At 36.7% G+C, this 14369-nt stretch overlaps 1 protein-coding gene across 2 annotated transcripts; it reads right to left on the minus strand.

The window, feature by feature from the left end:
* Positions 1 to 4802: 4802 nt before the first annotated feature.
* Positions 4803 to 13273, minus strand: bub3 (BUB3 mitotic checkpoint protein). Of its 2 annotated transcripts, XM_061707898.1 has the most exons (8): positions 13099 to 13272; positions 12161 to 12355; positions 11997 to 12066; positions 11753 to 11904; positions 11165 to 11323; positions 10868 to 11045; positions 10431 to 10647; positions 4803 to 5147 (listed from the first exon to the last, which is right to left on the minus strand). In XM_061707898.1, exons 2-8 carry the CDS (start codon positions 12353 to 12355, stop codon positions 5138 to 5140), a joined length of 981 nt encoding a protein of 326 aa, XP_061563882.1. In that variant the 5' UTR covers positions 13099 to 13272; the 3' UTR covers positions 4803 to 5137. The 2 variants fall into 2 exon arrangements, with proteins under 2 accessions (XP_061563882.1, XP_061563883.1); XM_061707899.1 differs by lacking the exon at positions 4803 to 5147 and having other exon boundaries at positions 10427 to 10647; positions 13099 to 13273.
* Between the last annotated feature and the right edge of the window lie 1096 nt (positions 13274 to 14369).

Below are 14369 nucleotides of genomic sequence, written 5' to 3' on the forward strand. Positions count from 1 at the left end.
TTTGGTTTGTACTGATATGTATATATATGTGTATGTATGTATATATATATTCATTCATTTCATTAATTTTCATTTAATTATTTATTCAAACAGGTTAAAACAAAAACAAAAAAATAATCAGAATACATAAAATGTATATACCGAAAACACAAAAACAAATATTTCCTGTTTGAAAGGGTGTAGGATGAAGTTTCAAAAAACTTTTCTAGTCCTACCCCTTCTAATGTTCTGTTTTTACAATTTCTTCATTTCACAGAACTTCTAAAAGAAAAGCATAAAATAAATATATATATATATATATATATATATATATATATATATATATATATATATATATATATATATATATATATACTGTATATGTATTTCAGTTAAAACCTCACACTGATCATATGAAACTCTTAAAGAACACCAGCCAGGATTCATTTTGGGGGTAAATAAATAAATATCTAAGCAAAACATCATCAAAAGTCATACGTAGACATTTTCAGATCTTTTTTTTTTCCTCACTCTGTTAATCCAGCTTCAAATAACACAATTTTTCATTTAAAACAAACGTGAGACTGGAGTAACTGCTAAACTGAATCTGTTTTTCATAATTCAACAGATCTGATTTAGAAAAACACACCATCACAAATATTTTCTTTATAACATGATTAAAATCCATCACAAAACCAAAAAGCCAAAATGGAACTTCAAACACAAATTTTTGTGACCGTCTTGTTGATTTACTACAGCCCAACTCCCAGATGAGTGACCCGCCTGCTTTCTGGGCCCGGACAGAGATGGATGACTCTGAGTGTGACACCTAGCAGCAGGTTACATGGCCTTGAGCTTTATTGTCTAATTAGGCTCTAATGTAACTACAAGGCTCCCAAGAAGATGTTGTCTTGCCCACCAAAGCTCTTTAAAAGCCTCCCTGGGGCAGGGGCAGCTTCAAGTGTGGTGCTGTCAGGCCACAGCCATGTCCGAGTGGAAGGGTCAGGTTTCCATATCCCTGCTTACATGTCCCAGAAACATTATACCAGGTGTGTCAAATGTGCGGCCCGTGGGCCGCATGCGGCCCGAGAGAGATTTTCATGCGGCCCGCGAGAAGTTTCCAACGCAAAAAACCGAAGTGTTAATTTCCTAAAAAGGAAGGCATAAATCATTGCCATGAATCGCAGCATATCCGATAATATATTTCTTCTACAAATCCATCGTTATTCCACAAAGAGAGCAGTTTGACATTTTTTTTGTTTTCTAGAATGCATTTGCTGATTTTATTTCTTTGTAGACGGTCGTTTATTTTTATTAACTGACTACTATTATATATTTTCGCAGGAAAAATATCACTGCTAAAAAAGATGATAGAAGATATTTATTCAGAGAATTTCAGTTTTGAATACGAGATAGTGACAAAGTAAAACAGTTAAAAGAGAAGTGCTGACTTTTTCGGCACACTGGGGTAAATATCCGTGCCAATTTAAAAAAATAAATACACTTAATTGTACTGGAAAAATCTCTAAATCACAAAGAAACACTCTCGGATGTAATAAGAAAGAATTAGCTTTTAATTAAATTTCCTATAAAAAAGCGAAATATAAAAAAAAAACATACTTGTTTCTGTTTATCTTTGTAAAATGATATTAAAAGTATCTTACATAATTTGAAAAAAAAAAGAAATTTCAAGAAAAGATCCTGAAGAAATATATTTTACATAATTAGAGTGTAAACAAAGAACATATTTCCTTTAAAATTAACTAAACTGATATTGGATTAGATAACAATAGTAAAAAAAAAAAAGAAGAATTAGAAAAAAAAAAATACACCGTTTTTGTTATTTTGAGCGTGCGGCCCGCAAGAAAAAAATTGGTCAAATCCAGCCCGCCAAGCAAAATGAGTTTGACACCCCTGCATTATACGGTCAAGGAAAGACCAAGATCTTAATTTTTGCCCCGTTTAACGGTCAATACATTTCATATGTTCCAGTTTTAAGGTTTTATGTATAAGGACATGGTTTAAAAAGAAAGAAAAAATCTAATATTCAACCAAGCCGTATGAACAAGTAGCTCATTAACAGATTTGGACAAAGCGCAGTGACAAGTCAATGGTGATCAACTCATTTGAATCAGGTGTTTTGCAGCAGAGAAACGTCTAAGGGCAGCGGCCCCTCAAGGAGCGAGCAACGCTGGCTTACCCTGGGATTCTTGCCTTGACCCTTGTCATTCCTCATTCTTAAATTACCCTGTAAAATTGGACTTCCCTCATGAATTTCAAACATTTTATTTACATAAGATGAGGAACAACCTTTGTGGCAAGTAAAAAGCGAGTGAAATGAACAACTGCAAAGTTCCTCTGAGTGCAGCCGTAATCCGTAAACAATGAACCAGGATGCATAACAGCAAGATGTTGACCTGTGTGGCTCAAACCATCGTTAATGCACATGTGTACTGACGTGTCAAAACATTTGCTGTGAAAAAGGGTCAAAGTTTTCACAAAACACCTAAAGTACACCACCTTAAGGGAAGAGTTTACTCCACTAAATGGATATTTTACTCAATTACCTGTAATCCGGCACTAGAAATACACCTGTCAAAGGCTTATAAATAACAGGAGGTTAACGAACCTCTGCACAGTTATAAATACCGACAAATTTTCAGGGTGTATTTATGTGAAAACATAATTGTAGCTTGTCCTGTGTGTCAATTTATGGCATGAATTCTATTAATCATAAGTAGAATGTCCCATTTATGTTTCATGAAACAATTAATGTACCGGTACATTACTTGTACAAAAAATACAGGACTGTCTCAGAAAATTTGAATATTGTGATAAAGTCCTTTATTTTTCTGTAATGCAAAAATGTCATACATTCTGGATTCATTACAAATCAACTGAAATATTGCAAGCCTTTTATTATTTTAATATTGCTGATCATGGCTTACAGCTTAAGAAAACTCAAATATCCTATCTCAAAAAATTTGAATATTCAGGGAATCATAATCTTAAACTGTAAACCATAATCCGCAAAATTAAAATAATAAAAGGCTTGCAATATTTCAGTTGATTTGTAATGAATCTAGAATATGACATTTTTGTTTTTTTTTTAAATTGCATTACAGAAAATAAAGAACTTTAGCACAATATTCTAATTTTCTGAGACAGTCCTGTAAGGCACTGAACAAAACTTTGGTATAATTAACTGCAGTTAGTTGCAATGAAAGAAAAGACGAACCAGAACACACAAGTGTTGTCAATATAACACGTCACGTGTTCCCCCCCACAGCTTATGAAGGATGGTATCAGTGTTGTATCAGCTTCATATAATATTAGAAGCCAGTCTTGGGAGATAAGATGTCTGGTTGAAGGTCATCTGTGCCCCCTTGAGTGAACATAAAAGCCCTTTGTGGTTGGATTAAATGAACCTGACAGGCTGTTGCAGCACAATCATCCATTTTAATTGTCATGTAACGGTTTCATGTAGAGCCAAACTGTCTGCAACACTTTAGTGGTTGGAAACCAGAGACCAGCCACACAACCACAGTCCGTTATCTGGGTGTTTGCTGCAGGATCGAAAACCCTAGAGGGAAAACTCCAGCAAACATGGTTATCTGCGGCAATTTGTAAAATGAATTCATCATTAAAGATGCTGAATAAAAAAAGATTGGCCATGTCATTTTATAAACTGTCTTAAAAATACTAATCCCGGTAATGCACATGTAGTAGGTAGCTGCTGAATTGCTTTATCATAAGCAAGAGCTAACAGACCTGAAAAGCTGAACAGGTTTAATGCACGCTCAAACATATTAATTTCACAATTTACCTGGAACCAATAAAGTTCACTCTAGTCGTAAAACTGCAGTCAGACAGACTCGTTATCAACAATCATGGGAATTAGTTCCATCATTTTACCAAGATGAACTGATCCTTTCCAGGAAATTAAAGAAACAGAGCGGTTAAGAAGAAAAAAAAAAGGTGCTCTAGAAAACAATAACTATTTTCTACCTGCTGCTGTGCTTGAAGCGTCACAAATCAGGCATAGAAAATATGACAAGAGGGATTAAGACGAAAAAATTTAGACTTTTATTTTTTGTTAAACAGGCCACTTTAAAAAAGGTCTGCAATGTACTAACTTAATAAACAGCAAGCGTGTAAAATAGTAACACATGAATTCATCTATATTCCTGTTTACGGAAGAGTATTAGGGCCATGCAGGAGAAAAAATATTTGAGAGGGGAAGATTTTTTTTTTTAGTGCACTTCGAGAAAAAAGTCAAAATGTCGAGATCAATGTTGAAATACAATTTCAAGAATAAAGTCAAAAGTCATTTCGCCTTTTTTCTCAACATTTCAACTTTATTCACGAAATTTTGACTTTTTTCTCAACATTTCGACTTTTTTCTCGAAGTGCATAATGAAAAAAAATGTTCCTCTTCTAAAATATTATTTACATTTTTCTCTTGCCTGGCCCTAATACTCTTCCGTACCTGTTTTATTGAACATTTTCCATTTTCTCTTGTCTACAAAATGCTGCGAGGTCTTCCATTTTTGTGGTTTTCTATCTGCTTCCATAGGGAATAAAAAAGAAAAAGCAGCAGGCTGAAGTGCAAGCCGCAGACTGATGTCTATCAGCACAGGTCAGTGTCTGGGGGCAAGTGCAGCCCTCAGCGAGAGCAGTTTCTCATCACTTTCCCTCAACACATCATCAACACAACAACCTCTTCTGCCCTGAAATTCCTCACATTTCTCCTGTTCTCTCACACACATGTGACAAATGATCAAAAAAGAACGGACTTCATGCCAAAGATTGAAAGAAAGTTTTATTTATTTTTTATTAAAAGTGTCAAATTCAGTTGTCTATCAGTATTGACACTGATCAGAGGACACCAGTTGTGAAATACAACTTCAAACACCAAAACAAGAAGAAATAGGTGTATTTGAATCAGCTTTAGTCAAGAAAATTCAAGCCAACACACAAAACAAAAAAATATTTAACATGAAGCAGAAAAGAAGTAAAGTATGACAAACATGACAAGTTAAAACTGTAGGACTGGAATGGAGATAACAGTATAGAATAATGTAATAGTACACTGGATGCCAGCAGATAAACCCGACACGAAGGCGCCATGAGCAGAGGAAACCTTTCCACGGTGCACTTAGGTAGACCTGGAAACAAACAAAAGCAAAGTCACTGAATTAAACTCTTCCTTCAACCCCAAACCAGAAACATAGATGAATAAAGTAAACAAAAAGAAATAGGTACACCAATACTTGCAACTCCATCCCATGAGCAGTAATACGGCTCTGTCATTTCTGTTGGAGCTAAATGACTCACGCTTTAGTTTGCAACGAGTCTAGTCTGTAACGAGGTAATGTGGGCTCAAAACGATCATGTTTATACCAACATTAAAGTGATTTAAAAGAAAATGCTGCTTTCACCTTAATCCAGCCAGTAAACTTTAACACTGATACTTTTGGGGGCGGGGGGAAAAAGTTTAGTTAGAGCCCTACATTTTTGCTTTTTACATGGTTTCTAGGTGACACAAAAAATGAAACTGAAAACAGCAGCCAGATTCTGCTTTTGACTCTTAAAGACTGACATGTGCACCTCTTGCACCAAAGTGCTAGTTCATGGCCAGCCAGTGCTCATCTTAGCAATCCGGTTTTTTCACCACCAAAGAAATGGCTAAAACTTTGAGATTGCCATGGGTGAGGAAAATAAAATAAAAATGGTACAGCAGCATATCTGCTGTGTCCAAGAGAAAACAAAAGCTGAAATTAAACATGAAATTAAAGCAGAAAAAGAAAGAGCATGATCTCATTTTTACTTGTCCTGTCATTTAATATCAAATTATTAAGACTGAGCAAATGTGTAATATTGATGCAATAAATAGACAATATAGTTAACATGGTGTTTCCTCAATTCCAGTCCTGCTCCAACACTCAAATGAATGGATCATCATCAGTTTGTCATCAGGATTCACACAAGTCTGTTTATGACCCATTCATTTAATAAAGGTGTGCTGAAAGCAGGGAAATATCTAAAACATGCATTTGAAGTCCGGGATTAGGGAATAATGGCCTACATGGAGCCAAAACAGCAAGAGCTCAAACGCAGTGGGGCATTTAATAAAAGCACCTTTTTTGGAAGATTTAGTCATATACAAAATAACTCAAGTCAGACGTGCTCCAGATTGTAGGCGCAAAAAAAAAAAGGTTGTGTGAGAAAAACCTCAAAGAGTGAGGTGCAGATTAGGCCCCTAATAAGAGTCTACGCAAGAATAAGAAAACTGTGAGAAAGTCTTTGTGATCCAAGCAAAGTACATCATTTGTCTGATGGCAGTTCAGTTGCAGCTTGAGTGTCTCAGCAGAAAGCTGACAAATGCAAAGGAATACTGGGTCACTTTGTTTGCTCATATTCAGGCAAAAGCGAAGTCAATAACCTGTCTCAGCTCACTTGCTGACCACTAACAAAAGACAAAGAGATATCAAAACAGTACATGACAGATTAAGGGCCAGTTCATGGTAGCAGCGATCAGCGTGGGCAAACTGATAGGGACAACACTGACGGCTATCGTGCTGCATTACTGAGCTGTGCCACAGATTCCCAGGCAAGGACAAATTATGAGCCATTGTAGTTCTTCAATGAAGGATTGTAGATGTTCTAATACTGATGATGTAGCGGTCTTAATACAGAGAATACCTTCAAAAATAAAGTGTAAATTGTTGTTCCCATAGGCGTGTTCTTTTTTCTTGTATCCGTTTTTTTTCCCCCTGAATGGAGAATTTATTAAGTATGCTCAGATACGGGCCGACAAATTTGTTGTCTTCCATTAAAGAATGAAAAACCTTAAATGGTCAGTGAAATAACTTGATAACGATAAATAATGATTTACTGAAATTCATCTACAAACCGGATTCGGTTGAAGTTGGGAAATTGCGTAAAATGTAAATAAAAACAAAATACAATACTACTTCTCAACCTATATTCAATTGAATAAAAAGACAACATATTTAATGTTCAAACTGATAAACTTAATTGTTTTTTGGCAAATAATAATTAACTTAGAATTTCACGGCTGCAACACGTCTAGAAGTTGGGAAAGGTGGCAAAAAATACTGTGAAAGCTGAGAAAAGCTCATCAAACACCTATTTGGAACATCCCACATGTGATCAGGCTAATTGGGAACAGGTGGGTACCATGATTGGGTATAAAAGGAGCCTCCCCAAACATGCTCAGTCATTCACAAGCAAGAGGGTCACCACTTTGTCCACAACTGTGTGAGAAAAAATAACACTGGACGTCGTGTCCTCCGGACCAAAGAGGAAGCGGAACATCCGGACTGTTATCAAAGCAAAGTTCAAACGCAGCATCTGTGATGGTATGGGGGGGGCATTAGTTCCCATGGCATGGGTGACTTACATTTCTGTGAAGGAACATAAATGCTGAAAAGTACATACAGATTTTGGAGCAACATATTCTGCCATCCAAGCCACGTCTTTTTCATGGACGCCGCTGCTTATTTCAGCAAGACAATGCCAAGCCACATTCTGCACGTGTTACAACAGCGTGGCTTCGAAGTAAAAGAGTCCAGGTTCTCCCCTGGCCCGCTTGCAGTCCAGATCTGTCTCCCATTGAAAATGTGTGGTGCATTATGAAGTGTAAAATACGACAGAGAAGACCCCGGACTGTTGAACAACTGAAGCGGTTCATCAAGCAAGAATGGGAAAGAATTCCACATGAGAAGCTAAGAGAATTAGTCTCCTCTCTTCTAAAACATTTATTGAGTGTTATTAAAAGGAAAGGTAACGAAGTGGTAAACATGCCCGTTCCCAACTTCTACTGCACGTGTTGCAGCCATGAAATTCTAAGTTAATTATTATTTGAAAAATAAATAAAGTTTATGAGTTTGAGCATTAAATATGTTGTCTTTGTAGTGAATTCAATTGAATGGGTTGAAAAGGATTGTCAAATCCTTGTATTTTGTTTTTATTTACATTTTACACAATTTCCCAACTTCAACCGAATCCGGTTTGTAATAAAAGAAAAAAAAAAGAAAAAAAAATGAAACTGGTCTTGACAAATCGTTTGATATTCCTACAAAAGACGGAAAATGGTGTAACCATAGTGACACTAAAGTGTGTTCTGCAGTTAGAATCACAGTTGTCTTCAATCTTACAGAGGTCAGTTTGACCAGTTTGAAAAAGGGGGGAAAAGTCATTACTGTGCTGTTTGGCATCATGGTGTTCACTACCATCACACCGAACATGAACCAGAAGAGGAAAGCAGAGAGTTGTCCGAGTTGATCAGAAAGAAAATCATATACAAGCATGTTAAAAGGTAAAAACAATGAGAGCATCACTAAACAGCTTGATGCCCATGACACTACAGTTTCAGATTTCATTCAGAAGTTTAGGATGCACAGCACTGTCGCAAACCTCCCTGGAAGTGTCCAGAAGAAGAACACTAATGACAAATTGAAGAGATGCTAACAAGTTACTAAAGAGCCAAAAACAACTTCAAAGACATTCAAGGTGAACTCCAAGATACATCAAAGTACATCAGTGTCAGATCACATCATCTCCGATTGTGAGAGACAAAGTGGACGACATAAGGGGACTCAACTGTAGAACGAAAATTCACAAAGCCAGCTTTCACTTATCAAGATCTTTACTAACAAGCCACAAACCTTGTGGGAGAATGTCCTTTGGACTAATAAGACAAAAACGTAGCTTTTTGGCCAATCACCTCTGTTGTATGCTCACAGATGCTAAACTGAATTGTTCCAAAAAAAGAATAGCTACTGTGAAACATGGAGGAGGCTCAGTTATGTTTTGGAGCTACTTTGCTGCATCCGGCACAGGGTGTCTAATCTGTGCAGGTAGGGCTGGGCGATATATCGAGATTTTAATATATATCGATATATTTTCAAACGCGATACGGTACGAGACAATATCGTTTATATCGATTTAAAAATATATATATATATATGATTTTGATATAGCTTATTTTGTGACAAATTGACTTGAATGTTTTATTTGAGATTTGCACAAATGTTTTGTTATTTGCACAACTGTCAACCTCAGTGGAAAAGTCTGCCTGTTACTGTCTACATTGTATTAATTGCGCAGTGTATTTTAATTTAATTGTTATGCAGGAAAGGGATATTTGTTTTATTTTATTCAAGAAACATTTTTATTCTATATACGCAGGCAGTTTATTTTTATTTCATTTGTTTTATACATTTTGATATTGTGCAGACCTCTGTTAATAAAGGTACCTGTGTGACATTTGGCACGAGGCTTTGTATTAAAACTGACTGTTTTTTTAAGGGTTTGCCTCAGAAAAAAATGAAGCTAACAGAGATGCTATGCTATAATGCTTTGGGGGAAACCCCAATTAAGGCACAGAAAAAATATCGAGATATATATCGAGTATCGCCATTTAGCTAGAAAATATCGAGATATGACTTTTGGTCCATATCGCCCAGCCCTATGTGCAGGTAAACTAAAAATATAAAAATATCAAAGATTTCTGAAGTGAAGTGTGCTGCCTAGTGTGAGAAAGCTCAATTGCAGATTATGGATCTTCCAACAGGATAATGACCCAAAACACACACAAAAAAAAAAAAACACCCAGGAATGGCTAAGAACAGAACACTGGACTATTCTGAAGTGGCCTTCTTTGAGTCCTATTGAGCATGTGTGGAAACCTGAGAGAGCTGGTGCACTTTGCTCATGAGGAGTGGGCCAAAATACTTGCATACAGGTGCAGAGGTTTCACTGAGAGCTACAGAAGTCACTCAATTGTAATGATTGCCTCAAAAGGTTCTGCAACAAAACGTTAAGTTAAAAAGGTACCAATTAATCTGTGCAGGCCAGTTTCATTAGCTCTTTTTGTTTTATTTGTTACATGATTCAATTGAACCACAATTCAAAAACAATATCTGATATTCATTAACAAATTACAAAAAATGTATTACTTTTTTTGGTTTCAAGTTTTTGCAGTGTGCTTCTTTATATATTAAACTTTCTTAAATGGGACAGTACCAACAAATTTGTCTGCATGCATCTGTGGACAAGTGAGAAACTACGTAGCACGAGACTAGAAAATTGTGTAATGACTCTATAGTGCCTTTACAATACCAGACAACTGACTCCCTTTTTTTTTATAAATTATAACTAAACTGAATTGAAAAAAGGTGGCAAAGAATATCAATGACTTGCTCTGCAATCCATAAAAGGTTTGTTTGTCTCGTTACTGAATGTATATTTACAACACCTATGGATACATCAACTGGAGGGGAGGATTTTCAAGTTGACAGTTACAGATCGACATATGCTGCAGCTGGATATGCTCTTTGTGAATAAACTGCTTGAACATTCAAAAAGGAAACTGCTATAAACTGCTTCACTGAACTGGGAAAGAATGGGGAAGGAAAACTCACTTGGGCTTTGTCTCAGCATCTGTCACTTGACGGATGAAGATGGCATCTTCTGGGTGGCTGATGTCTCCTTTCTCTTGCATGTAGGAGGCGGCGATTGCGAGCATGGTGCCATCGTTACTGAAAGCCAGTGATGCAATGCTGGTCGGGTACCGATGGAACTGACACAGGCGTTTCTTGTTGAATGGGTCCCAGATGTTCACAAAGCCATCTGAGCCACCTGGCAGAAAGAGAGGCTCAAGGTAAACCCTCAAACGGTATAAAGCTGGGTCGCTGCTAACACAAAACTTCATTAATTGAGTCCCATGTGAAGCCAACAGCTCAGTGACAAAGGTCACATAATATTCTATAAATTTCAGGAAAAAAAAAAACACCTGTCTTCGATACAAAAATGAACTAAATGCAAGAGGAAAAAAACAAAAAAAAAAAAGGTCTGGTACCTGTGGCAAAGGTATTGTGAACACTGTGAAATGATATGGCATTAACAGGGTAAACTTGCTCAATTCCATCCTCCTTCAGCCTGTGGCACTTGAAGGCATATTTCTTTTTCTGAACCTCCTGGCTCGGGTCCAGATACTCCACAGCTACACGTCCCTCGATTGAACTCAAGACATATCCCTGAGGCCAAAACGGAAATTGTGGGGTTACTATTGAACATTTTGAACGCAAGACTCCGTATAAGTGACATGACTTTGCTAAGAGTAAATCCTCAGTGAGGTATTTGAGGCTAAGTGTACCTGTTTGTTGGGGAAAGCCCTAATGGAGCGTGTCTGATATTTGAGACTGGACTCTCTTCTTTGCTGAACATAACCCATGTTTCTCAAATCCCACACGAGGACTCGTCTTCCAGCTGTGCCGACAATCAGCCTATCCCCAGCCACAGACAGGGTATAGACCTATCACAACAGACAATGAGTATGAGGCCACATCAATACCAAAAAACTAAAGGAAAGTGCTTAATACATAAAGAGATATAATGAAATTACAATGAGATTCCTGTGCAGAATACAGCAATGACACTATACCATAAAACAACCAAGTGTTTAAAAGTTGTAACACTGTATTACTGTGTATTGGTGGTTGGTGTAAATTAAATAAATTTAAAGAAAGAAAATAAAAAAAAAGGTACAATTATTTTCCTGATGCTAAATAAGCTCCTAACACATTATTCTTTTGACTGACTGCAAAATATTTTTGTTTCATGTGGAAATGCATGAAAATGACAAGTTGAAAAGCTATAACAAAAAAAATTACCTCCAAGTAATTTATAACTACTTTTTAATAAAACAACAAGGGTAAGTGCTCAGGCATCACTATAATCCCACCTTTTCAGGTTGAGTAAAGGTGCCAGCATTGCATGGTGTCCGTGGGTCCCACAGCCGAACTGATCTGTCCCAGCTACCCGTTACCATGACATTAACCTCTGGGCAATACTCCACACAACGAATTGGGGCATCGTGTGTTCCGACTATTGTATCTGTTTAATGAGAATAAATTAATTAATAACAATTTATATTTGCTACAGAGTCATCATTACATGAAGGTTTTATCTGCAGATCTGACACATACCTTGATCTGTGTTCAAATCATGAGTTTTTAACTGTGAATCTAAACCCCCACTCCAAGAATGCGATGGGTCCTGAAAGTAAAAAGCATCATTATCTATGTCCCCCGAGTCTTATTAGATGTTGGCATGGCATTTGGACATCTAAATAAAACAACCTGAGACCTACATAAAAAGCACAGTCGAGAACTGGAGCTGTGTGCTGGTACTTCATCCGCATGGTGTTGCCGCCAACATCATAGAGACGGACGGTGCAGTCCCAGGAAGAAACGAGGAGGAACTGGGCAGTGCTGGGGCTGAACTTGACAGCGGAGATGCTGTCCTCGGGTCCCTGGTTCAGCTTGTATTCATTTGAGCCTGTCATCTGAAAAAGACATCACAGGTATTAATCCACACGATCTCCTTTATCTAAGATTACATCAATTAGGTTATTATGACCACTAAAGTCATTCACGACTAGTGCAAAAGCCAGCTGAATAAAGCAAACAGAAATATAAACAACTCTTTCCATCTTCAACACTCACGTACAGCATCAACTGACATTAAGGTCAGACATACAGGACTCTCAGAAAATTAGAATATTGTGATAAAGTTCTTTATTTTCTGTAATGCAATAAAAAAAAAAGTTATGCATTCTGGATTCATTACAAATCAACTGAAATATTGCAAGCCTTTTATTATTTGCATAAATGCCAAATTGTACTGAATTTCTGGGTAATTGAAGTCTTATTTCACTAACACTCATTAGTGAATAGTAATTGCGGGCTTTAAATGAGTAAAAAGGGTCTAATCCCCATTTCCAACGCTGCCAAACTGGTGCACTAATAATGAATGAGGATTTAGCAGCAACCTCCTTTTAGCAACATGTGTGTATTTTGCAACAAGTTACGCGAGATCGCTGTATCTACTGGGAGAGCTGATGAGACAGTTGTCTCACTTTTGTGTATTTACAAACATACACGTCCGTACTTAATAAAAATAGGGGTTCAGTCAGATATATAAATGACACCAAACCCACTCCCACAGCTAACAGTAGTTGCTAACACTAGCACAAAACGGTCAAAGTAACGCCATAAACCCCGCTATAAGCCGTTAAACTTTACTTACCTCTTCAGTTTGGTGTTACACAAACACGTTTTATTTTACTAGGGGAACTCAATTATTTTCCCCTGGTCTTCAATCAAATATAAAACGATATGAGGTGGAAAATGCTAGAAGACGAGGAGGCTAAGTGAAGCTACCATGCACAACAAGCGCTGCCGTCCGCGCGGAGCCGCTCGCCGCTGATTGGTCGAAACCAAAGTTCAAACTGGCGCCTGCGATTTGATTGGTCAGTTTGTTCACACGTGTATTTCGTCATTTCCGCTGCACCGCCCGCCCCTCCCGTCTCCGTGTTGAATATCTACGGATCAAGAATAAACACGGAAAGTTAATTTCATTCGTGATAGATGCCATGATGCTTTAATAAAATGACTTTCGGGATAAGCAGATACTGTATGTAGCCTAAATAATGTGTTGTAGGCCTATGGAGTAATAATCTTGTTTATACGTTTGAGTATTGCCAGACAAATATTATTGTCTGCATTAAAATGCATTAAAATGACATGATTTAAAAAAATTGTATAAGGTTTTATTTCCCCTAGTACGGTGGGTATATTTGCCGGAGCTCCAAATGTGGGAGTATATTTTATGGTCCAATCTAAGCTTTTATTGTTTAGCTTTCTTTGATGTTTCTTTTTTTTTTTTTTTTTTTTTTTTGGGAGACTTTGCAACGATATAGTTTGTGTTTATAAAACATACACAACATGATAAACTATTTTTTTTTTATTCTTATAATTCTTCTTCAAACGCTAGCCTGCTACAAAATAATTAATTGTAAGCTATGGACAATTAAAAAGACTGTCTCTTGGAATAATGTATTACTTGAAATATTATTGGAATTCAGCTATAGTATTTATGAGAAATATATTGTCTCAGTATAGTTGTTCATTGTTGTCTATATAATTAAGTTATTGGTCAAACACGTCACAAATTAGCAGTATTATGAAACTGAAATGTTAATGCAGGTTACCCTATTGAACAACGACCATTGGATTCCTCAAATGCTGCTTTTTGTATTCATTTATTTTTTTTCACTGAGTTGAAAATTGTGGACATTGCTCTGGAATTTTGATTCCTCATTTATTTTCTGAGTGGCAGAATTTTCATCCTGTCTTCAAACAAGCTGCAGCCTCCAAGAGATCACCATACCAAGATTCAAGAAGGTCTTAAGCTTTATTTTAGGCCATCATGACAATTAGGGAATATCATGAATATAAGGAAAACATTTCTTTTTGGAACAAAGTTTTGTGGCATTAAGACCATAAATTATACAGAAC

The sequence above is a fragment of the Cololabis saira genome, chromosome 19, assembly GCF_033807715.1.
Source record: "Cololabis saira isolate AMF1-May2022 chromosome 19, fColSai1.1, whole genome shotgun sequence".
Taxonomy (NCBI): domain Eukaryota; kingdom Metazoa; phylum Chordata; class Actinopteri; order Beloniformes; family Belonidae; genus Cololabis; species Cololabis saira.